This window comes from Rhinoderma darwinii, chromosome 2 (assembly GCF_050947455.1).
Source record: "Rhinoderma darwinii isolate aRhiDar2 chromosome 2, aRhiDar2.hap1, whole genome shotgun sequence".
NCBI lineage: Eukaryota > Metazoa > Chordata > Amphibia > Anura > Rhinodermatidae > Rhinoderma > Rhinoderma darwinii.
Genome location: NC_134688.1, coordinates 17,615,013 through 17,641,778, shown reverse-complemented (window position 1 = coordinate 17,641,778; position 26,766 = coordinate 17,615,013). Strand labels below are relative to the sequence as shown.

General features: G+C 40.5%; 1 protein-coding gene across 1 annotated transcript in view; it reads left to right on the top strand.

The window, feature by feature from the left end:
- The first annotated feature begins 4,523 nt into the window (after window positions 1-4,523).
- SYTL2 (synaptotagmin like 2) overlaps window positions 4,524-26,766 on the top strand; it is a 67,351-nt gene continuing 45,108 nt past the window's right edge. Inside the window, exons 1-6 of the mRNA XM_075849940.1 lie at window positions 4,524-4,895; window positions 14,209-14,214; window positions 17,800-17,944; window positions 20,313-20,469; window positions 23,674-23,749; window positions 25,729-25,840. Of these exons, the coding sequence (XP_075706055.1) occupies window positions 4,791-4,895; window positions 14,209-14,214; window positions 17,800-17,944; window positions 20,313-20,469; window positions 23,674-23,749; window positions 25,729-25,840 (601 nt within the window). The 5' untranslated portion in view covers window positions 4,524-4,790. The remainder of the gene's footprint in view (window positions 4,896-14,208; window positions 14,215-17,799; window positions 17,945-20,312; window positions 20,470-23,673; window positions 23,750-25,728; window positions 25,841-26,766) is intronic.

The following is a 26,766-nucleotide window of genomic DNA, read 5'->3' as shown; positions in this document are numbered from 1 at the left end:
CACACTTATGTGTCTCCATGGTTACAGACTTCAAACAAGCCCTGTGTAGTCTGATCCTGCAGCCTTGTGTTCACTGTTCAAACTTGAACTATGGGTTTCCTTCGGTTTTCCGATATCTCCTAAAAATCAATCAGGATCCAGGTCATGTCTCCGATATAAGTGGAAACCATGACGCTCCTATAAACAGTCCTACTCTCCACCCTCTGCTTCTTGATAACCCACAGATAGTAGAAGAGGGGGCAGATGAAAGGGAGTAAAACATGGCTGCAGGGTCTGACTACGCAGGGCTTGTTCATAGTCTGTAACCATGGAGACGCATAGGTCTACATAGGAGCTGTATATGCAATTTTTAATCAAGACTATTTGCGGAGATTGATGCATTAGATGCCTTTCAGAACACTTGAATGACAGGACATGCGGAGGAGAATTAGTGACGTAACATATTCACAACATTTTGCAGATGCGAATTCTGTGTATTTAGTGGTTGTAATCTATAGCTCCCAGCATTATCCGCCGACAACCCGTGTATATCGGCCATGGAATCTAGGAAAGTGTGTGAACATACAAGCTCATGTACCTGACTCATGGTGCAGTCATGTGGAGCCGTCCAGCAGCACCTGTGCTATATGACTAATGGTATCAGTCACTCAATGATCATTTCCTGCTCCGATTCCCTGAAAAGGAGAGAGTCTAAAAAATCATTGTAGAAATCACTGACCAAGCACTGAGCGCCCGTCCGGAAGTGCAAATATTCCTGTAGCTACATAATGTATAATATGAGGATAATAAAAAACTGAATAGTCATTATACTACTAAATATAATAATAATACTTATATAGGGGGCAGTATTATAGTAGTTATATTCTTCTATATAGGAGGCAGTATTATAGTAGTTATATTCTTGTATATAGGAGCAGTATTATAGTAGGTATATTCTTGTATATAGGGGCAGTATTATAGTAGTTATATTCTTGTATATAGGAGCAGTATTATAGTAGTTATATTCTTCTATATAGGAGGCAGTATTATAGTAGTTATATAGGAGCAGTATTATAGTAGTTATATTCTTGTACATAGGGGGCAGTATTATAGTAGTTATATTCTTGTATATAGGAGCAGTATTATAGTAGTTATATTCTTGTATATAGGAGCAGTATTATAGTCGTTATATTCTTGTATATAGGGGCAGTATTATAGTAGTTATATTCTTGTACATAGGGGGCAGTATTATAGTAGTTATATTCTTGTATATAGGAGCAGTATTATAGTCGTTATATTCTTGTATATAGGGGGCAGTATTATAGTAGTTATATTCTTGTACATAGGGGGCAGTATTATAGTAGTTATATTCTTGTATATAGGAGGCAGTATTATAGTAGTTGTATTCTTGTATAAAGGGGCAGTATTATAGTAGTTATATTCTTGTACATAGGGGGCAGTATTATAGTAGTTATATTCTTGTATATAGGGGCAGTATTATAGTAGTTATATTCTTGTATATAGGGAGCAGTATTATAGTAGTTATATTCTTGTATATAGAGGGCAGTATTATAGTAGTTATATTCTTGTATATAGGGGCAGTATTATAGTAGTTATATTCTTGTATATAGGGGCAGTATTATAGTAGTTATATTCTTGTATATAGGGAGCAGTATTATAGTAGTTATATTCTTGTATATAGAGGGCAGTATTATAGTAGTTATATTCTTGTATATAGGGGCAGTATTATAGTAGTTATATTCTTGTATATAGGGGTAGTATTATAGTAGTTATTCTTGTATATAGGGGCAGTATTATAGTAGTTATATTCTTGTATATAGGGGCAGTATTATAGTAGTTATATTCTTGTATATAGGGGTAGTATTATAGTAGTTATTCTTGTATATAGGGGCAGTATTATAGTAGTTATATTCTTGTATATAGGGGCAGTATTATAGTAGTTATATTCTTGTATATAGGGAGCAGTATTATAGTAGTTATATTCTTGTATATAGAGGGCAGTATTAGGGCGGGTTCACACGTGGCGGAATTTCACTTAAATTCCGCTGCGGACACTCCGCAGCGTTAATCCGCAGCGGTGCCGTTTGTCCATTGACTTACACTTTAATTTAGCAGTGTTCGTTTAGACGAGGCGTAAAATTCCGCTGCGGAGCATAGGCTGCGGAGCGGAATTTGGTGTCCGCAGCATGCTCTGTCTGTTGCGGAGCAGTGGCGGACTCATGGCGGAATTTCTCCATTGACTTCAATGGAGAGTCAAAATTCCGCAATGAAGTCCGCAGATCTTATGTGTGCTGCGGAGCGTATTGTTTTTACTACCATGACATTTCTTCATTCTGGCTGGACCTATGTATTTCTAGGTCTACAGCCAGACTGAGGAAGTCAATGGGGCTCCCGTAATGACGGGAGCGTTGCTAGGAGACGTCTGTAAATAGTCACTGTCCAGGGTGCTGAAAGAGTTAAGCGATCGGCAGTAACTGTTTCTGCACCCGGGACAGTGACTACCGATCTCAATATACATGTATCTGTAAAAAACATAAGTTCATACTTACCGAGAACTCCCTGCGTCTGTCTCCAGTCCGGCCTCCCAGGATGACGTTTCAGTGTAAGTGACGGCTGCAGCCAATCACAGGCCAAGCACAGGCTGCAGCGGTCACATGGACTGGTGCGTCATCCAGGGAGGTCGGGCTGGATGCCGAAAGAGGGACGCGTCACCAAGACAACGGCCGGTAAGTATGAAATTCTTTTACTTTCCCTAGGGAAAGTGCTGTCCCTTCTCTCTATCCTGCACTGATAGGGAGAAGGGAAGCACTTTTCCCGCAGTCCGCAGCAGCTAGTCCGCATCAATTTTCTGCACATTTTGTGCAGATCCGCAGCAGAATCTGCAACGCAGATTCTGTGCGGCATTGATGCGGACAGTTGCGGAGGAAATCCGCCACGTGTGGTCATGCCCTTATAGTAGTTATATTCTTGTATATAGGGGGCAGTATTATAGTAGTTATATTCTTGTATATAGGGGCAGTATTATAGTAGTTATAGTCTTGTATATAGGGGGCAGTATTATAGTAGTTATATTCTTGTATATAGGGGCAGTATTATAGTAGTTATATTCTTGTATATAGGGGCAGTATTATAGTAGTTATATTCTTGTATATAGGGAGCAGTATTATAGTAGTTATATTCTTGTATATAGAGGGCAGTATTATAGTAGTTATATTCTTGTATATAGGGGCAGTATTATAGTCGTTATATTCTTGTATATAGGAGCAGTATTATAGTAGTTATATTCTTGTATATAGGGGCAGTATTATAGTCGTTATATTCTTGTATATAGGGGGCAGTATTATAGTAGTTATATTCTTGTACATAGGGGGCAGTATTATAGTAGTTATATTCTTGTATATAGGAGGCAGTATTATAGTAGTTGTATTCTTGTATAAAGGGGCAGTATTATAGTAGTTATATTCTTGTACATAGGGGGCAGTATTATAGTAGTTATATTCTTGTATGTAGGGGCAGTATTATAGTAGTTATATTCTTGTATATAGGAGGCAGTATTATAGTAGTTATATTCTTGTATATAGGGGCAGTATTATAGTAGTTATATTCTTGTATATAGGAGCAGTATTATAGTAGTTATATTCTTGTATATAGGGGCAGTATTATAGTAGTTATATTCTTGTATATAGGAGCAGTATTATAGTAGTTATATTCTTGTATATAGGGGCAGTATTATAGTAGTTATATTCTTGTATATAAGAGCAGTATTATAGTAGTTATATTCTTGTATATAGGGGCAGTATTATAGTAGTTATATTCTTGTATATAGGGGCAGTATTATAGTAGTTATAGTCTTGTATATAGGAGCAGTATTATAGTAGTTATATTCTTGTATATAGGGGCAGTATTATAGTAGGTATATTCTTGAATATAGGGGGAAGTTTTATGGTAGTTTTATTCTTGTATATAGGGGCAGTATTATAGTAGTTATATTCTTGTATATAGGAGCAGTATTATAGTAGTTATATTCTTGTATATAGGAGCAGTATTATAGTAGTTATATTCTTGTATATAGGGGGCAGTATTATAGCAGTTATATTCTTGTATATAGGAGCAGTATTATAGTAGTTATATTCTTGTATATAGGGGGCAGTATTATAGCAGTTATATTCTTGTATATAGGGGGCAGTATTATAGTAGTTATATTCTTGTATATAGGAGCAGTATTATAGTAGTTATATTCTTGTTATACCATTTTCTATTATACTTCGGAATCAATTACATTTTACAAGATCTCTGCTTTTAATTTACACATCTTTCATCGCTTCCTTTTAGAGGATGATATCTGTCCTGTTTATGTGATGGTTACACAGCTGCATGAGTTGTTACAGTAGAGTGGTGTTTATACAGTTATGTCAATCGGATACTTCAATTTATGTTTATATATGTAAAATAAAACACTCAGAAGATTTGCTGCAATATTTCCTCTACACATGGTAACATTATCTTTGTCTTCCTAGGTGATGTTGGTGCCCATCTCTGCCTCTGGCCAAGTCTGACGCCTGACTTTGGAGACTGGGGGCATGTGAACTGTGTAACTGGGAATGTGGATCCTTCCCAAGAATCTCCTGACCAAAAGTAATGACCAGTTACTTTGCTAACAAACCCCAAGTCTGGACTGCACCAGAACTGCGTGTGCTGCACTAAACTCCCCCCGTGAGATCCTGTCTGCCGGGCGACACTATTCTGGTCTTATTTTCTAGTTTTCCGGTTATTGATTTTTGAAAGACAAAATGATTGATCTGAGCTTCTTAACGGAAGCCGAGCAGGAGGCCATCCTGAAAGTCCTGAACAGAGACACTGAGCTCAAGAAGGCAGAGGAGCAGCGCATAAGGCAAGTAATATTATACACATGTATGTACAGTGTAGCAGAGCTGGGTTTACCATTTGGCTAGTCTAGTCCATGTGTTACGTGTGGTTTTACATAGGACTGCAGGTAATCCCGCGGCGGCATAACTCGGACAATGCAGCCCTAAACAATCTCTGCTCTGCTACATCTCTGTACTCTTGATTGCACAAAACTGAATTCTATATTTTTTTTAATTTACGGTTTATCAGCCCAGATGTGGTCACTAGAAAGCACTGGAGAGGACAGGGCAAGTTATTCATTACAGAACTTGACCTTGGCCGGGGGTTTGGATAATATCAGATTTCTTGCACAGAAGACATGAACTTAAAGACACAAACTAAAAGTTCTGACAAAAGCTGGACGTCCAATATGACTGCCATTCCAGCTACGATAGAGATATTTTACTCCGCTTTCCCAGATACTGAATGGCAATGCTCTTATTCAGCAATATATATCCACTGCATATCTATCTATCCTATCTATCCTATCTATCCTATCTATCCTATCTATCCTATCTATCCTATCTATCCTATCTATCCTATCTATCCTATCTATCCTATCTATCCTATCTATCCTATCTATCCTATCTATCCTATCTATCCTATCTATCCTATCTATCCTATCTATCCTATCTATCCTATCTATCCTATCTATCCTATCTATCCCCCTGATATCTATCTATCTATCCCCCTGATATCTATCTATCTATCCCTCTGATATCTATCTATCTATCTATCTCTCTGATATCTATCTATCTATCTATCTCTCTGATATCTATCTATCTATCTCTCTGATATCTATCTATCTATCTCTCTGATATCTATCTATCTATCTCTCTGATATCTATCTATCTATCTCTCTGATATCTATCTATCTATCTCTCTGATATCTATCTCTCTGATATCTATCTATCTATCTATCTCTCTGATATCTATCTATCTATCTCTCTGATATCTATCTATCTATCTCTCTGATATCTATCTATCTATCTATCTATCTATCTATCTATCTATCTATCTATCTATGTCTCTGATATCTATCTATCTATGTCTCTGATATCTATCTATCTATGTCTCTGATATCTATCTATCTATGTCTCTGATATCTATCTATCTATGTCTCTGATATCTATCTACAGTGAAGGAAATAAGTATTTGATCCCTTGCTGATTTTGTAAGTTTGCCCACTGTCAAAGACATGAACAGTCTAGAATTTTTAGGCTAGGTTCATTTTACCAGTGAGAGATAGATTATATTAAAAAAAAAAACTGAAAATCACATTGTCAAAATTATATATATTTATTTGCATTGTGCACAGAGAAATAAGTATTTGATCCCTTTGGCAAACAAGACTTAATACTTGGTGGCAAAACCCTTGTTGGCAAGCACAGCAGTCAGACATTTTTAGTAGTTGATGATGAGGTTTGCACACATGTTAGATGGAATTTTGGCCCACTCCTCTTTGCAGATCATCTGTAAATCATTAAGATTTCGAGGCTGTCGCTTGGCAACTCGGATCTTCAGCTCCCTCCATAAGTTTTCGATGGGATTAAGGTCTGGAGACTGGCTAGGCCACTCCATGACCTTAATGTGCTTCTTTTTGAGCCACTCCTTTGTTGCCTTGGCTGTATGTTTCGGGTCATTGTCGTGCTGGAAGACCCAGCCACGAGCCATTTTTAATGTCCTGGTGGAGGGAAGGAGGTTGTCACTCAGGATTTGACGGTACATGGCTCCATCCATTCTCCCATTGATGCGGTGAAGCAGTCCTGTGCCCTTAGCAGAGAAACACCCCCAAAACATAATGTTTCCACCTTCATTCTTGACAGTGGGGACGGTGTTCTTTGGGTCATAGGCAGCATTTCTCTTCCTCCAAACACGGCGAGTTGAGTTAATGCCAAAGCGCTCAATTTTAGTCTCATCTGACCACAGCACCTTCTCCCAATCACTCTCAGAATCATCCAGATGTTCATTTGCAAACTTCAGACGGGCCTGTACATGTGCCTTCTTGAGCAGGGGGACCTTGCGGGCACTGCAGGCTTTTAATCCATTACGGCGTAATGTGTTACCAATGGTTTTCTTGGTGACTGTGGTCCCAGCTGCCTTGAGATCATTAACAAGTTCCCCCCGTGTAGTTTTCGGCTGAGCTCTCACCTTCCTCAGGATCAAGGATACCCCACGAGGTGAGATTTTGCATGGAGCCCCAGATCGATGTCGAGTGACAGTCATTTTGTATGTCTTCCATTTTCTTACTATTGCACCAACAGTTGTCTCCTTCTCACCCAGCGTCTTACTTATGGTTTTGTAGCCCATTCCAGCCTTGTGCAGGTCTATGATCTTGTCCCTGACATCCTTAGAAAGCTCTTTGGTCTTGCCCATGTTGTAGAGGTTAGAGTCAGACTGATTAATTGAGTCTGTGGACAGGAGTCTTTTATACAGGTGACCATGTAAGACAGCTGTCTTTAATGCAGGCACCAAGTTGATTTGGAGCGTGTAACTGGTCTGGAGGAGGCTGAACTCTTAATGGTTGGTAGGGGATCAAATACTTATTTCTCTGTGCACAATGCAAATAAATATATATAATTTTGACAATGTGATTTTCTGTTTTATTTTTTATATAATCTATCTCTCACTGGTAAAATTAACCTAGCCTAAAAATTATAGACTGTTCATGACTTTGACAGTGGGCAAACTTACAAAATCAGCAAGGGATCAAATACTTATTTCCTCCACTGTATCTCTCTGATATCTATCTATCTATCTCTCTGATATCTATCTATCTATCTATCTCTCTGATATCTATCTATCTATCTATCTATCTCTCTGATATCTATCTATCTATCTCTCTGATATCTATCTATCTCTCTGATATCTATCTATCTCTCTGATATCTATCTATCTATCTCTCTGATATCTATCTATCTCTCTGATATCTATCTATCTATCTCTCTGATATCTATCTCCTGTGGTTACATTAACCTTTAATTGTCATATCTTCCTATGTGTGCAGTTGGAGTCTGCTGTAGTTTTTGCTTGATCTGAACGATCACTTATTAGTTGAGTTTCTTTGTGTAGAAGACCAAATAAAAATTACCGATCATTCTAATGAATCTCACATCCTGGACGAGGCAGGAAAATGCAGAAGATTCCAGATATCCATATATTACGTATGATGAGATATTCGCCTTTATATAAAGCACGTGAAGTTATTCCATCATTTTAAGGAACATTCCTTTATCCTCAACCTGGGGCAAAGATTCACTGCCCTAGACCTGTAACTATATACCCTGGGCAGGAGGGTGGTTTTGTACCCAGTATAAGGGGAGGAACACACTCTGCGTAATTTGCGCATTTTCTGCAATGGATTTCATTGCGGAGATTCTGCGTTGTATTACAGTAGGAGCAGAGTGGATGAGATTTGAACAAATCCCATCCACACACAGCGGAAAATATCCCCAGCGTGTCAAGTTATGCTGCGGAATCACCGCTCCTCTGTTTCAGGTTTTCTCCATTGGAATTCAATGGGATGGTAAAACGAGCAACAAAGAGCTATGTGTTGCGAATTTTGCAGCGGAAAAGCTGCAAATCTATCGCAATTGAGAAAAAAAAGTTTTTGGTTTTTTTCTTTGAAATTAATAAAAGTCTATGCTCACCCCTGGCCGTAGACCTAGTGACGTGATCCTCTTTTCTTAACAGAGCTCGGCCTCCTGGGATGACGTTTCATCCCTCGTGACTGCTGCAGCCAATCACAGGCTGCAGTGGTCACATGGACTACAGCCTCATCCCAGGAGGCCGGGCTACGCTCAGAAGAGAGCAACTTTGTAATTACATTTTATTCAAAATTATTTTGACTTTTTGAGATACAGCTGCTTTGTATCCTGTATATAGAGCAGCTGTATCGTGCGCTAAACCTGTATCCGTCAAGTCAACGGGTCCTGCAGGATCGAGCGGTTACCGATCACATCGAAGTTCATAACCGGACGGATACAGGATTCAGCGCTAGATACAGCTGCTCTACATACAGGATACAAAGCAGCTGTATCTAGGAGTCAAAATAATTTTTAATAAAAATGTAATTAAAAAGTTGCACCAGACACAGATACACACAAGAAAAGGTTTTCAAAGGTGTACATAGCCTTTAAAGCCTCACTATTTTAAAGACCTCTGCTTGCTGAACGTGATTGGATGTTAATGTTTCTAGACCGTGAAAACCAGTGCAGACCTAAGGGTATGGCCTAGTTGACAGAGATTTTGATGCGGGAACCGCGTCGGAAACTACGCCAAGAAAACGTCAAACGCCTCGCATTGATTTTAATGAGGAGGAGGTGTTTTTTTCCCGCGAGCAGAAAAAAAATGCTTGTGGGAAAAAGCGTCCTACCCTTTCTTCAGGCGTTTCCATCTCCGACCTTCCATTGACTTCAATGGGAGGCAATGAAAGCGGTTTTCGCGTGGTGCTCAATGGCTGCCGCTGAAAAAACGCAGCGAGAAACGCATCAAAAACCGTGGCAAATGTTCTGCCGGCAGGTCAAAATCTTTTTTTTTTTTTTTCCCCACCTGCAAAAAAACTCCATGTGAACAGGGCCGAAGGCTCCGTGGAGCAGTTTTGATGCGGCACCATGTTCGGCGCGGCTGTGAAACTCCTTGTTAATGGGCGTCCGTTGTTGCGGATAAAAAGGCTATTTACCGGCAAAATCGTGTGGCCATTAAAGAATACGCACTTTATTGTCGCATGATTTTGCAGGTAAATTGCTTTTTTGTCCGCAATGACGCGCAGCCATTAACAAGAAATTTGACAGCCGCGCTCGGTGGGGTCTTACCCTAATACTACTCACGGCTGAGGGTTTGCAACAGTTGCATCCAGTCTGGACCACCCACTGTCTGCTAAATATACGTGGCAAAAATATCCCTCATGGCCTTCGCTACAATGTATCGGTGCAGATAAAATGTATTCGCCTGGAGTCCAAACTGTTTAGCTCACAGAAGATTATATAGACTGGATACAATTGTAGCAAATATTCTGTTTTTTTCAGGTTTTCGGCCCCAGGATGTAAACAAGAATATTCCAATTCACTGACTGCAATCATAGATCTTGACAAAAATGTAAATGCTAAATTGCAGAACTTCATTATAAAGTGATTTAACTTTTAGCTATCTAAAACCTCTTTGGACTAGTGAAAGGTAAGGTGTGCCCATCATACAGACCTATGCTCTAAAGAAAACGGAGAGGGCGTCTCTTACGCTGTGACACCCACGTAGGGGTGTAGAATAACCCATCATTCTGGTTGAGGAGGGGAGGAAATTTCTATAATGGGAAAAACATTGGACAATTGGTGGATTTCCTGGTAATCCTATATTAGGACTATCAGGATTCAGAAGAATTCCAGACTATTAGGACTAATGCTAATGAGTAGCTGCCCTCACCAGTTCCATTGTTTGACTGCTCTTACAATAAAGGACCCTTTTTCTTCTGATGATAGAACCGGCTTTCTTCTATAGAGGTAGAAGTCCGAATAGAGAGGTGAAGGATAATATGAAGCTGATCTCATGGGATGTTACGTGTCGTGTTGGCAGACGGTGATTAATTGTTCGCTAAGTGCAGTTAATGGCGCAGTCTTCTCTGCCTCTTCCGCATTGCTCTGCAGCTTTTTAATGTTCGCCCCTTCTGCCCTTGATATATCTGCAGTCTGGATCCTGCTCTTACACGCCAGAAAATGTATTGATCCCTCTTTATGTATATTTACTTCTGCACAGAATTGTATACAGAGTGTTTGACCTGAGTGCTTGCCGCCTACAGACCCTCCGTCCCGTGTTACGATGTGCGCAGGGTTTTGGCCTAGGGCTTAACGGCAACTATTGGTTGTGCAGCAGGCAGGGTAAAAGTATGGGACCCAGCGACTGTCGCTCGTTCTCAATGTTTTTGTATGGAGGATATTTAGTGTGATAATAGAAAGAATAAGAGGGGCTTATACATTTTCACCACACACACTACTTGAGTCCCATTAGATTTTCCCATGCACTTCAGTGGATGAAAAAAATCCCAATTTTCATCACTCAAGTCAATGGAGTGTTTGTTTTTTTTTTGGTCATCCTTCAGTCAGTGGGATAAATTTTGACATCCATTCCCAACTATCATTTGCTGAAAATGGCTCCAGTGTCAACAGACCATGACTGACGAAGGACCACACACACACACACACACACACACACACACACACACACACACACACACACCCACACACACACCCACTCCATACACCCACTCCATACACCCACTCCATACACCCACTCCATACACCCACTCCATACACCCACTCCATACACCCACTCCATACACCCACTCCATACACCCACTCCATACACACACTCCATACACACACTCCATACACACACTCCATACACCCACTCCATACACCCACTCCATACACCCACTCCATACACCCACTCCATACACCCACTCCATACACCCACTCCATACACCCACTCCATACACCCACTCCATACACCCACTCCATACACACACTCCATACACACACTCCATACACACACTCCATACACACACTCCATACACACACTCCATACACACACTCCATACACACACTCCATACACACACTCCATACACACACTCCATACACACACTCCATACACCCACTCCATACACCCACTCCATACACCCACTCCATACACCCACTCCATACACCCACTCCATACACCCACTCCATACACCCACTCCATACACCCACTCCATACACCCACTCCATACACCCACTCCATACACCCACTCCATACACCCACTCCATACACCCACTCCATACACCCACTCCATACACACACTCCATACACACACTCCATACACACACTCCATACACACACTCCATACACACACTCCATACACACACTCCATACACACACTCCATACACACACTCCATACACACACTCCATACACACACTCCATACACACACTCCATACACACACTCCATACACACACTCCATACACACACTCCATACACACACTCCATACACACACTCCATACACACACTCCATACACACACTCCATACACACACTCCATACACACACTCCATACACACACTCCATACACACACTCCATACACACACTCCATACACACACTCCATACACACACTCCATACACACACTCCATACACACACTCCATACACACACTCCATACACACACACTCTACACACACACACTACCTTGGAAGAACATGAATGGATTAGAAAAATATTCTGTTCCAGTAGTCGGGCAGAGCGATCATTGACAGTGATCACTCAGCCTGACAATAAATTAAAATGAATCCTAAAATTGGCCAGTATGATTGAGCGCTGTATGGGCCTATTTGGAAATGGAGTTGCCGTGTTCTATAAAAATGATATTGCATTATTATGTGTATTTGTTTTTTGAACTAAGTATTACTTGGATGCCGCATATTATTTTGGCACTATATGGTGGTATTATGTCGGCTGTATTTGCAGTATTATGTATGAGCGTATTTAGACACTGTATGATTTGTGTGCCCATCGTATGGAAGTATTAGCGTTTTTATGGCGCTGTTTATACACTATGGCTTTGTGTGGGCATTGTATGGCAGTATTTGGCATTGTGTGCCGCTATTTTTTGTGTGGGCATTGTATGGCGCAACTATTTATACAAGGCATGGCTTTGTGTGGGCATTGTATGGCAGGATTTGACATTGTATGGTGCTATATATATATATATATATATAGTGTGGACATTTTATGGCAGTAATATTTGGCTTTGTATGGTGCTATTTATACACGGACTATCTGTGGGCATCGTATGGAGGTATTGGCATTTCATGGTGCTAGTTGTACTCCGTGCATTCTGCTATACAATGCCATACAGTGTATATCTAGTACTGGGCTGTCCTGTCCTGTTTTAGGATAGCGAAATGTCACGGTATGGACCGGTTTTTTATTTTTGTTACAGGCCCGCCTCTGCTTTAGGCTACATTCACAAGAACGTGGCCAACCTCAGTCCGTGAAGAACTGCCGTTTTAGAGTCTCTGGACGGATATGTTAAGCGCAAAAAAATAGGACATGTCCTATTTTTTTTTCACGGACCGTTCACATGCTATGTTGAAACAGCGGTCGTGTGAACGGCCCCATTGAAATACATGAGTCTGCATGACGGCCGTTGTTTTTAACGGCATTCACAAGGACCTGATACCCGCTTGTCTGAATGAACCCTTGGGTACGCCTCTACTTGATTGGCAATATTTGCTGAGATTTGTAGTTCTCCAATAGCATGAGAGTAAGCATAGCTTTATGGCATGGAAAAGGTGTCATGCAGGTCGTGAGCTATTAGATTGTAAGCTTCACAGCAGGTGTCTCAGCGCTTTAATGGTAAGAGCCGTTATTTTATCTCCTAAGCACTTAATTCTCACAGCTCCTTAAAGCTGCCAGCGCGTTACTTTATCATGTGAGCTAAGAAGTCACTTGACATGCAGATTGCTCCAGCTGATCCGCTCAAATCTTCTTATTGCCGGTATTTGCTTTTGCTCTTAAACATCTGAGTGTGGGATGTCGAGGTTCAGCATTGGGACACCGTATGATCTAACGTAAAACCTGCGGGGAAAAGCTCGCTGAGCCGTACGGTTCACTGGACTATTTTACTAAAGCTGCTTCTGCAAAATGGTATGTATGTAATGTATGGCTGCTACTGGGTGATTACATTTTGGCTTATTTTGGTACGCATGGTTTGTGTGGTCGTCTTCTTTTTTTTTTTTTTTTTTTTTAAAGGGGCTGAGACCCTTTACGGCGATCCCTTTTTATTGTGGCAGCTCCTTCCTAAAGTTGACCCGCTGGAGAGGGGCTCTGTAATACATAGTGCTCCACCCTGGCTAATAGAGGGATAACACCCCTCCCCCATCTGTGACTACTATATGCGTTAATAGGAACAGAGTTCATGGCAACCCCTTTAAGGAGTGGATGGCAAAACCGTAAAAATATTTCTAAAACTAATGACGTTTCCCTTTTTTCGTCCAATTAACATAAGACCACTGAAGTCAATGGGACGATGTCCCGTTTTCCATCTGTTGTCGTTACTCAGGACTCTAAAACTTGTGTCCGTGATTACTCCAAGCTGAAGTAACATATGGAAAAAAGTATCCAGTGCTTTGGTCATATGAAGGTCCATCAACACGATTACTAAAGTCCTTCAAAGGGAAAAATGATGGCCATTCACCGTAAAACACGTGCAGTTTTGCAGAACGTTTTTTGAACACGCGGCATACCATCACAACGTGTGAAACTAGTAATATTAGATTTATGTTTTTGTGAAGTCATTTGCTAGGGGTTTCCTTTTTAGATATAAAAAATAAATAGAACACAAAAAGGACACCACACCAAATGGCAAACACTATTTTCGGTGAAATCCCATCCATACGGTGTAATATTGGCCATTGGAGACCGGATTCGATGGCCGGATCTGACCGATAAGGGGAGAATTGGGCTTTGTAGAGGGAAGATAAAGAACGCTTCTCATGACTTGGGGCACGTCACATTCTACAATTTTTTAACATTAAACTTGTTTTTCTTTTTGGATCTAACCGGTAGGTCACTATGGGCCCAAGGATGTTTTGAAAATGATCCGGGTCTGTGAGATATGTCCCCAAGTGTGGCTGCTCTCTATTCCACCATTGTGCTAATTTTTGTACCTTCCGATAGAGAGGCGTAGCTAGGTTCTCCTGCACCCAGGGCAAAGATTCAGATTGGCACCCCCCAACTTCTTTCCTGACATATCCTTCCCCCTAGCCATGTTTGCTTGCTATAGCAATCAATGAGGTGTAATTATTTTTTTCTCTATTTTTTTTAATGTAACTCAAGCATAAAACTATTTGCACATTTTACAAGCGATATAATTCTATAAGGGAGTTACCATAACAATAAATTAGAAGAAAATAAATTAAAGAGGCCACACACAGCTCCTTGTAGATAATGCCGCCGCACAGCCCCTTGTAGATAATGCCGCCGCACAGCCCCTTGTAGATAATGCCGCCGCACAGCCCCTTGTAGATAATGCCGCCGCACAGCCCTTTGTAGATAATGCCGCCGCACAGGCCGCCCCTTGCAGATAATGCCGCCGTCGCACTGGCCGCCCCTTGCAGATAATGCCGCCGCCCCTTGCAGATAATGCCGCCGCCGCACTGGCCGCCCCTTGCAGATAATGCCGCCGCCGCACTGGCCGCCCCTTGCAGATAATGCCGCCGCCGCACTGGCCGCCCCTTGCAGATAATGCCGCCGCCGCACTGGCCGCCCCTTGCAGATAATGCCGGCGCCGCACGGGCCGCCCCTTGCAGATAATGCCGGCGCCGCACGGGCCGCCCCTTGCAGATAATGCCGCCGTCGCACGGGCCGCCCCTTGCACAAAATGCCGCTGCCGCACGGGCCGCCCCTTGCAGATGGCGCCACACTAAACAGAGTGGAGAGCGGTAGCCTACCTCTACCACTCTCCGCTCTGCCTGACATGCTGTCAGCTCCCCTGCGTGGTGCAGTATAGAGGAGCTGTCTGCTCCCCTGCGTGGTGCAGTATAGAGGAGCTGTCTGCTCCCCTGCGTGGTGCAGTATAGAGGAGCTGTCTGCTCCCCTGCGTGGTGCAGTATAGAGGAGCTGTCAGCTCCCCTGCGTGGTGCAGTATAGAGGAGCTGTCAGCTCCCCTGCGTGGTGCAGTATAGAGGAGCTGTCAGCTCCCCTGCGTGGTGCAGTATAGAGGATCTGTCACCTCCCCTGTGTGGTGAGACATATGTCTGTTTTAGTAAATAATTTTAGTTAACATAAAAGTTAATTCTGGAACATCTTTTTCTACAATACCGCGTTGTGCTGTTTCTCTGTTATTCATCTTGGAAATTTCTGAATAAATTGACAACTTGGTGTTACCATTTCTCTTGCTAATGGGGTGTGTGCCTACGCAGTCTGACACTCGCCGCTTATTGGTGACGTTCCAGAATTGTTTTTTTCATGGAGAATACAAGTATAGACAAAAGCTGACCGGTCATCTTTTAAAGCGTATCTAACCTTTCAGGTGACTTTACAGAAGAATCTGTCATGTGTGTACATGAGGAATAATACTGTTTCTAGCCATCATATGATTTACATCCTGCATTTTTTAGCAGTTCTCCCCTCTGCAGGCTTTTTGTCTAATTATTAGTTGTTTCAAAGCTAGTGGGTGGGGCCTAACGGCTATCGTGTCTTTTATACACTACACACATAGAAGAGGAGAATCCTGCTCGCCTATCTCTCCCAATATTATATATATATATATATATATATATATATATATATATATATATATATATATATATATATATATGCAGCAGCAGCAACATGAAGAATATACAGCAATAATGAGCAGTGTAGCTGAGAATCCAGCACTAGGGTGACATAGAAATCTTTCCATCACGTCTGTGTTTTTCTCTCCCTGCTCACCCCTCCATAGACTAACATTCAGCATGTTAAGTCTTTCTCTCGCTTCTCTCTCTCGCTTCTCTCTCTCGCTTCTCTCTCTCGCTTCTCTCTCTCGCTTCTCTCTCTCGCTTCTCTCTCTCGCTTCTCTCTCTCGCTTCTCTCTCTCGCTTCTCTCTCTCGCTCCTCTCTCTCGCTCCTCTCTTGCTCCTCTCTCTTGCTCCTCCCTCTCTTTGTCTTGCTCCTCCCTCTCTTTGTCTTGCTCCTCCCTCTCTTTGTCTTGCTCCTCCCCCTCTTTGTCTTGCTCCTCCCTCTCTTTGTCTTGCTCCTCCCTCTCTTTGTCTTGCTCCTCCCTCTCTTTGTCTTGCTCCTCCCTCTCTTTGTCTTGCTCCTCCCTCTTTGTCTTGCTCCTCCCTCTTTGTCTTGCTCCTCCCTCTTTGTCTTGCTCCTCCCTCTTTGTCTTGCTCCTCCCTCTCTTTGTCTTGCTCCTCCCTCTCTTTGTCTTGCTCCTCCCTCTCTTTGTCTTGCTCCTCCCTCTCTTTGTCTTGCTCCTCCCTCTCTTTGTCTTGCTCCTCCCTCTCTTTGTCTTGCTCCTCCCTCTCTTTGTCTTGCTCCTCCCTCTCTTTGTCTTGCTCCTCCCTCTCTTTGTCTTGCTCCTCCCTCTCTTTGTCTTGCTCCTCCCTCTCTTTGTCTTGCTCCTCCCTCTCTTTGTCTTGCTCCTCCCTCTCTTTGTCTTGCTCCTCCTCTCTCTTTCTTTTTTCTTTCTTTCTTTTTTTCTTTCTTTCTTTTTTTCTTTCTTTCTTTTTTTCTTTCTTTCTTTTTTTCTTTCTTTCTTTTTTTCTTTCTTTCTTTTTTTCTTTTTTTCTTTCTTTCTTTTTTTCTTTCTTTCTTTTTTTCTTTCTTTCTTTTTTTCTTTCTTTCTTTTTTTCTTTTTTTCTTTCTTTCTTTTTTTCTTTCTTTCTTTTTTTCTTTCTTTCTTTTTTTCTTTCTTTTTCTTTCTTTCTTTTTCTTTCTTTCTTTTTCTCCTTTCTTTCTTTCTTTTTCTCCTTTCTTTCTTTCTTTTTCTCCTTTCTTTCTTTCTTTTTCTCCTTTCTTTCTTTCTTTTTCTCCTTTCTTTCTTTCTTTTTCTCCTTTCTTTCTTTCTTCCTCCCTCCCTCCCTCCCTCCAGGGTCGGCCAATGCTTGACAACACTGGGTGGATAGCAGATTACAGGAAGGGAGACACCTAGTTGGCAGTAACTTTACACAGAATTTGCATAGAACAATTCACTTGTTTTATTCCATTTGTATGTCTTTTTAATTTGAGAGTTTTAACTGAAATTGCTCTTAAAAGTAAGTCTTTTCTTTTTTTTTTTTTTTTTTTTTTTTTATTTCTACAGTTTTTTTGGTTTTGTTTTTTTGTGGTTTTTTTAACATGTCTATCTTTTTTTTTTTCTTGTTTGCAGCCAACTACAGGGTGAAATCAATGATGAGAATGAGTTAAAGTATAAAAGCGGCCAGTGGTTTTATGAGGCCAAATCAAGACGACACCGTGATAAAATACATGGAGCCGATCTAGTCAGAGCATCCATTAGGAAGCGGAAAAAGCCTGCCACTATAGGTAAGGGACATGTCATATATATTTTAGTTTGGTGCAATTCTGGCTTTAAAAATAGTTTTTAATGTTCTAACACAATGCAATGGTTGTACTATGAATAAAGCTATTAGTTTCTGAGTATACTACAATAATACTGACCCCTATAGAAAAGAGCATACAAAATATAATTTCTATAGTACTGCCCCTAAGTACAAGAATATAGCTATTATACTGCTCCTATATAGAATATAACTACTATAATACTACCTGTATGTACAAGAATATAACTACTATAATACTGCCCCTATATACAAGAATATAACTACTATAATACTGCTCCTATATACAAGAATATAACTACTATAATACTGCTCCTATATGGAATATAACTACTATAATACTACCTGTATGTACAAGAATATAACTACTATAATACTGCCCCTATATACAAGAATATAACTACTATAATACTGCCCCTATATACAAGAATATAACTACTATAATACTGCCTCCTATATACAAGAATATAACTACTATAATACTGCTCCCTATGTACAAGAATATAACTACTATAATACTGCCCCCTATATACAAGAATATAACTACTATAATACTGCCTCCTATATACAAGAATATAACTGCTATAATACTGCCTCTATATACAAGAATATAACCACTATAATACTGCTCCTATATACAAGAATATAACTACTATAATACAGGATTTTGATACTGATTTCACCCTATGAGAGGGTGAAATCCGCAGTGAAAATCTGTTACAAATTATGCAACAGAATTGATATGAAAATCTGCAGCATGCCCTTTAATTTAATGCAGATATTTTTTTTTTCCCTTATACACGTGGATGAAAGTTTTTTTTGTTAAGCCCCATGCACATGTGCTGTACTGTAAAATTGTGCAGATTTTTTATTGTGGAATCCACAGAACGTACATTTACCCTTTGTTATCAAATTCTGAGACGCACATTGAATATATTTGCTCGGAGTCTGTGTATCTTTTCTTTTATAAATGTTTGTGCACTCTTCTTTATCACATGAAATATTGTATAATGCAAACAATACTTTATGGTGAATGAAGACCAATTAATTTATGGAGCCTATTATTTTTGGTGATATGACCCACTATCAGGACTGGGTAAGTCTCTACTAATTTTGTCCTTTTTTAAATGGGGGTGTAAAGGTGGGAAATACAAGTGATTTATGTCCCCAGTTCCCGTACCTCTAGAAACATTGCAGTTCCTTTGTTGCCTATCTCCGGTTTCTCATGGGTTCCAGGGTTTTGAGACCTTGCGAGAAGAAAATGCACCTATTCTGTGAATAATTGATAATTTATGGTTCTTGGAAGAGCCGTTTAATGGGGATTTCCACCCAAAATGTAAAATTCCCATATATTAGTGAAACAGAAGTTACAGCGTTTGCAAACATTGATAATTATGTATTTTTTTTTTGGGGGGGGGGGGTTCTTTTTGTTTGTTTTCTGCGGCGGCTATGTTTTGCAAAAGTGAAAACATGAAGTCCACTTTCAATTATCCTCTCAGAAACTTATAGTAACACTGTCGCTTTGTTATTGATGACAGAACATGCTGACAATAGGACAGATCACCATCTGTTTTTGAGAAGCAAATTCAAAAATGTCAACCAATATGGCTGCACTTCCTGTTGTCACAAAAACTGGCCACTGCAACTAAACAAAAATATCTATCTAGTATAAATGTAGCCAAGATTATCTTGACCGATCACTTGCTGGAGCCTGATATCGCACAACAAAAGTCATTGGCAAAGTCAAGTTAGTTCCTTGCCATTGTTTATTTAATGCGTAAAGTCAAGATAAAGATGGCTACATCTGTAGGGTTGATTATTACATTTTAGACGGAAATTTTCTCTGGGAGGTGAACTCTAAAGAATTTTGAAATTGACGTCATTCTGAAAGAATTCGCTCGTCTTTAGTTGCAACACCGTGTGGTAATGGACAATTGTAACACAGCCCCGACTTCCATATTTTAGCCAGGCAAACCTGAAATAATGGGTGGGTTGAACTGCCGCAGAAGCATCTACTGTCGTTGGGTTCACAGGTGACCGATGTGGTGGTTTAGCCCGGACCTAAGATCTCCAAGATGGAGATGGATGGATATGGAAGCAAAAGGTCTACTTCAGTGGTCTCCAACCTGTGGCTCTCGAGCTGTTGCGAAACTAAAAGTTGGGGACCACTGGTCTAGTTTGAGAAAAAGTTGCAAATTTTTTCCCCACAAATGAGTGAGACCAAATGTGTGTGTGTGTGTGTGTGTGTGTGTGTGGCTACCGTACCCAGTGTTCCCTTCCCCCATACAACTTCTAGCTGAAATGGAGAATAATGGTAATTTTTTATATTTTAGCCGAGCTAAGTCAGAGCAGTAAGGACAAATCACAGAGGCGCTGGGTGAACAGTATCAACCAAGACATTTTTATTCCTCCAGAGCTGTACGGTGTCATGGAGTCACCAGATGAAACGGAAGAAGACCTAATGCCTAGTATGGCCGAGTCCAATCAGAGGTACGAAAACTATATCCATGGATATTTAATTCTCTACATGTGATTGTCTACATTTCATATAGGTGCCTCATGTGAAATATAAGATAATGGGGGAAATGCACTCACTATTCTGCTAGTGAAGTTACTGTGTACATACGTTGCATTACATTAGTTATCCTGTACTGATCCTGAGTTACATCCTGTATTATACTCCAGAGCTGCACTCACTATTCTGCTGGTGGAGTCACTGTGTACATACATTACTTATCCTGTACTGATCCAGAGTTATATGCTGTATTATACTCCAGAGCTGTACTCTCTATTCTGCTGGTGGAGTCACTTTGTACATACATTACTTATCGTGTACTGATCCTGAGCTAAATCCAGTATTATACTCCAGAGCTACACTCACTATTCTGCTGGTGGAGTCACTGTGTACATACATTACATTACTTATCCTGTACTGATCCTGAGTTACATCCTGTATTATACTCCAGAGCTGCACTCACTATTCTGCTGGTGGAGTCACTGTGTACATTACATTACTTATCCAGTACTAATCCTGAGTTACATCCTGTATTATACCCGAGAGCTGCACTCACTATTCTGCTGGTTGAGTCCCTGTGTACATACATTACATTACTTATCTTGTACTGATCCTGAATTACATCCTGTATTCTACTCCAGAGCTTGTCACAATTCTGAAGTCTTCAGAGCTCAAATCTCTCAGTATTCCCTCTTTGTTCATTGTCTGCACATACCTTGCTTTTGCGATTTACGTTCTGGAAAATCTTTTTACATCCGGTTCTGTACGGTAATCTGATGAATTAAAATACTACCCCCTTGCATTATGGGAGCTAATATGTTAGTCAAGAATCTTGTTGACAGACAGACAAACCCCTGTTTCCACCGATGACTATCAGCACTGTAAATACAGCTCTGGAGTATAATACAGGCTGTATTTCAGGATCAGTACATGATAAATAATGTAAGGTTTTTAAAAAGTGACTTCACTGTGTATGTAAACACCTAGGTGTTCCGAGAATTAAAATTTTACAGTGAAGGCCCTATTACAGCCGCCTATAATCAGCCGGTGCAGCAAGTGCCGATCAATCACGAGACCTCATTGATCGGCGCACATTTGCCCCTGTCTCATGGAGCTATGGATGGGGATGAGCGGTCGTTACTCCGATCGCCCGTCCACATACGTTATGATGTCGGCAGCGCATCTCCCTAAAGCACATCTCCCTTTACACAGGGAGATGCGCTGCCGACAACAATAATTTGTTTCTTTTTTAAAAAGATCTGATCAGCAGATGATCGAGCGTTTGCTCATTCATCTGCTGATCGCTGCCCTGTTTACACATGGCAATTATCGGTAACGAGCGTTCTATGAACGCTTGTCTGCCCGATAATCGCCTTTCTTTTAAAATGTTAATAAGGCTAAACTTAATATATGTTGATAGCTGTTGGAGCTCTGTTTATCTGATACAGGGCGCCAAACTCTGCTGTATTACCATAGATTTAAAAGATTAAATGCTGGCTGCCTTCAGCGACCACTAGAGGGAGCTTATAAGCTTACTGCATACAGTTGTACATTGAGCTCCATAATAACACTGTATGCTGTAAGCTCCCTCTAGTGGTGGCTGCAGGCAGTCAGCATAATATTTTTCAACTCTGGATTTGGAGCTCTGTATCTGAAAAACAAAGTTCCGACCGCTATAAATATATATTAAGAAATGAATCCGCACATAACTTTTAACCTATTTTATATTTAAAGTTAATATCCACTCTCAAACTCAATGTTGTGGTTTTTAAAGTGTAGATAAACTTCAAAAAAAACTTTTTACGTGTCATAGTGACATGTTAAGAGTTTGGATCGGTGGAGGTCTGAGCACTGAGACCCCCACCAACCGATAAAACAAAGCCGCAGAAGTGCTCCCATGAGCGCTGAGTGGCTTGGTTTCTGATCGGCTTTACCCGGAAAGCTGATGTAACGGTGTACGGATTCCATAGAAAGACTATGGGCGCAGGTCAGCACTGTGCTACTTCGCTTCTGATCGCTTTTCCTCCGAGCAGTGTACGGGCTCAATAGGAAGTCTGAATAGAAAGTACACCACTCGCTCGGCTTTACGAGGAAAGCCGATCAGAATCTAAGCTGTACCGCACTCCCCTGAGCACTTCTGCCGCTTCGTTTTAGCGATCGGTGGGGGTCTCCGTGCTCTAACCCTCACCGATCAAAACTTCTTCTGACATTTCAAATTTTTACAAAGTTTAGTTACCCATTTAAGGATCACTTTTTAATATGGCTGAACATGAATAGAGAGCATACTAGGACAAAGGTGTTCTTCCAAAGAAGCCGCCTGGCCGTAGTAGCTTTCTGGGTTATTCCCTGGGTCTGACTTATCCCCATATTGACACTTTGAGTCACTGATAAATACTCTGTTCACATTGTCCTTTCCAAAAATAAACTTTGCACGCCTAGCAAACCAAAGATAAGTATCATATGACTCTTGAGTAGTAAATGTTTGTTTAAAGGACTTCACGTAACTGCTACATCTGCCGAATCCATATCTATAGTGAAGTCTCTTATTTCGGGTTGTATTGACTTTGCTATTTTGAAGTATGGATATTTGGCTAATAAGTCTAGATAAGCTTCTCCCGTAATGGCTTGAATGCGATCAATGGTCGCTATAAATTTGGAATGTGGTAATAAGGAGCCAAGTAAAGTGAATTCGATCCTCATGATGCCATATAGTATGCAAAGGACTCTTCACATTTTCGTCTCTAAAACCGCTAATCCCGCTATAAAGTGAGGGATATCGTTTTTCAAACATACCTATGTTGCCCATGTCAGCCCATCGTGACCATGCAAAAGTGCTTTTATTCCTCCGGCTGCTATATGCAAATGAGAACTAAAGAGTCCTGTAACCCAGGAAGTGTCCTGCGTTCTACATGGTTTCTGCTTAGTATGCACGACACTTCCTGGATTGCAGGACTCTTCAGTGTTCATTTGCATATGGCACCTGGAGGAATAAAAGCACTTTTGTATGGTCACGATGCGCTGACTTTGGGAATATAGGTATGTTCGTTTTTCAAACACATTTTCACCTCCCAAACTGCTATATAGGGAAGAATGAGACTCCTTTTTAACTATATTCGACTAGTAAGTCTTCTTTAGTATTTTTGTCATTTTTAATATGAAACATTTTGTCTTTTGATTAGCGCAAAAAAAGTCAACATGCTCACTCCAGATACAGACAAAGCTATCCTGAAGAATGGAACTGCTTCTCCTGCAAAGGTGAGCATGGTCTATGGAATGACTTCTAATGTTTTTATCCTTTTACATGTAGAAGTTTTTCTCTTTACTATATTTTTTTGCTCTTTTTTTTTTAACATTAGGTTTTCAAAAACCCAAACCAGAAAAGCCCTCCCGACTCCAAACCTAAAACTTTTATAGCATATTTTCTTTTAAAGTATATTTTGTATTTGGTTTTGTATCAACTAAACATAAAAAAAAAAATTAAACCTACCACAGAACAAATTTTTGAATGGAACAATAATATACAATTGTTCACAAAAATGTATTAAAAAAAATACACCCTGGGTGCCTGTAGAGAACGGAAGTATGTTTACGCAAGCATCTCACCTGAGTGATCCATTGCTTAATGGTCCTTTTTTGTTTCCAGTTCATTAAGATCGAAAACCTTCTCCACCAAGCACAGCAGAGTTCTCTCTGGGGAGCAAACCCCAGGGAGGACTAGTTTACCGTTAATAAATCTATTAACTTTCTTCAAGAAATCCAAAATGGGAGGGCTCACCCACATCCGTCTGTATAGTTTTGTGCAAAGGGTTGAAAGTTAGAATATATGGGGTTTAGTAAGACCCCATTACTGTTCTTGTTCAAGAAGTAATAGTGATCAGTTGCCAAAGATTCTCTCTTTGTGTTTGTAAGAAAAGACTTGAATTCTCACATTTCCAATAAATTTTAACTGTAAGGCCGGGTTCAAGCAGGGTGGATACGCTGCATTAAAGCATGCAGAGTATCTGCCTTGTGCGCTGTAGGGAATTCCGGGCAAAAAAACGCACCGAACTGTGGTGCAGTTTGTAGCCCGGAATGTCCACTGCGGAAAACTGCTACATTAACCGGCCTGCTGGGATAACGTTTTATCCCAGGAGTCCACTACAGCGGCGGTCACATGGGAGAAGCGTCATGCCAGGAGGCCGGCCCTCTGAAGTCAACCAAGCCGGCATCTTTGGTTGACGTTTCATCCCATGTGACCGCTGCTACAGCCTGTGATTGGCTGCAGCAGTCACATGGGATGAAACGTCATCCCAGTAAGCTGTCCTGGAAGAAGAAACAGACTCCTAGGTAAGTATAGTGGTTTTTGTTTTTTCCCAGAGTTGCGGTTTTTTGTAATGGAATCGCTGCGAACCCGCCACAAAAAACGCAACAACTGCTATTTGTTGTGGGTTTTACCTTCCTTTTGAATTCAATGGGAAAACCCGCAGAAAATATGCAGCGATTACGCAAATACAATTGACATATTGCGGAATAAAATTCTGCACCGCAGGTCCGTTTCTGAGCGTTTTTTTTCCGGGCCGTATTTACGCAGCGTGTGGATGAGATTTGTTCAATCTCATCCACTTTGCTGCTACTGTATTCTGCTGCATTTTTTCCGTCCACAATTCCGGATGGAAAAAAAACGCAGCAATTCCGCTACGTGTGGACAAGCCCTAAAAGTAGTAACATTATGGACACTTTTTCTAACAATTGTAAGTTTAGCAGATCCTGTATGTCCTTTCGTCTACTTAGCAAAGCCATATATCGAATGTTACCTGACAGACCTTTCACATCGTGAACTTTAAGTGGTTGTTTGCATAGAGAAGCTTGAGAAACGTAGTTGTAGATTAATTCATTGTGTAGAAAGGATTTGAGTGTGGGCTTATTTTAAAATGTGGGAATATTGACACGTAATTAGATAAGCAGCAAAGTTCTGGGATCCCTGCGCTCTGCGGTCTACAGGATGGAGATTTAGACTTTTAGTGCAGGCAAATTTAGGGCTGCGGTCACTTGTGGTGATTAATCTTTCTTCTATGTAGTTAGATGATGGGAGTTTTGGTGGGTATGAGCATGTGATTGTGTCTATAGTGCAGTCTGAAAGCTCAAGATATTTCAACAACTGTTCCTTGAAGTATATAAAATAGGGACTTGATTGAGCGAAGATGACAAGTTGCACCATTTTTAATACATCTGTTCTTTTGTATGCGTCTTTTCAGCAACGAAAAAATCCATTCAACTCCGAAGGTTTAGTAGATGAAACCAACCTTCGTAATGAGATGAAGAAACCGAGTCCTGGCCAAGTAAATGGGCAAGAAGGAATGAGAAATGGTAAGTCAAATCTCTTATCCATTCTGTTCCATATCTGTAATTATTTCTTCTTCGTATTTTTTCATCTATTAATCATATGATCGAGCATAGGGATCGTGTTATTGGGACAACCCCCCCCCCCCCTATTCGCTAAGCCTGGGAGACTGCAATGTTACTTAGAATAATAAGCCTACCCACTTACACTACTTTTATTTATTTTTTTAGGCTACAAGGTTACCCTGAGCAAAAATATGCAATTAAAGGAACACTACAGGCAATAGTGATGCACTGTGTTTTGGCTAGTGCAGGGCTTGAGGGGGCGGAGCATGACACAAGCATTCTCTTTGGTGTTTAGAATGCCTGTGTCTTGCCCCGCCCCTTAAGATACTGCACTAGATGCATCGGTATTGCTTTGAGTGTTCCTTTAATCATTGTACAAGAGGCATTTACTAATCTGCATAAGTAAAGGAAATCTAACATCTGATTGTGAATTAAAAGATGTCAATTAAATTTGCTTAAAAACAGATAAGAAATGTGTACTAGGTATAGAAATATATAATAAAGTATGATTTTTGTTCACTGTAATAGTCAATTTTTTTTATTTTTGATGGTTTTTGTTTTAACCTTTTTTTTATGTTTTGGACATTTAGTCTTAATTTTAACCTTTTTGAATATTGGACTCTGAAATATATTCGGACTGATGACACTGGTTCCAGATCTGTATATACGGAGTGTGTGTGTGTGATATTTATCACAAGCAATCATTTGAAATTGACTACTGTATGATTGACTCAATTACTTCATGTACTTAATTATGTTATGATTATTATATGTATGATCATTCCAACAATTCTGGACTCTTAATTGTATTTTGTGAGTTGATATAATGTTATCATGAAAATGATTTGCAATCATTATGTAAATATAAGGCCCCCGTGTTTCTGGTT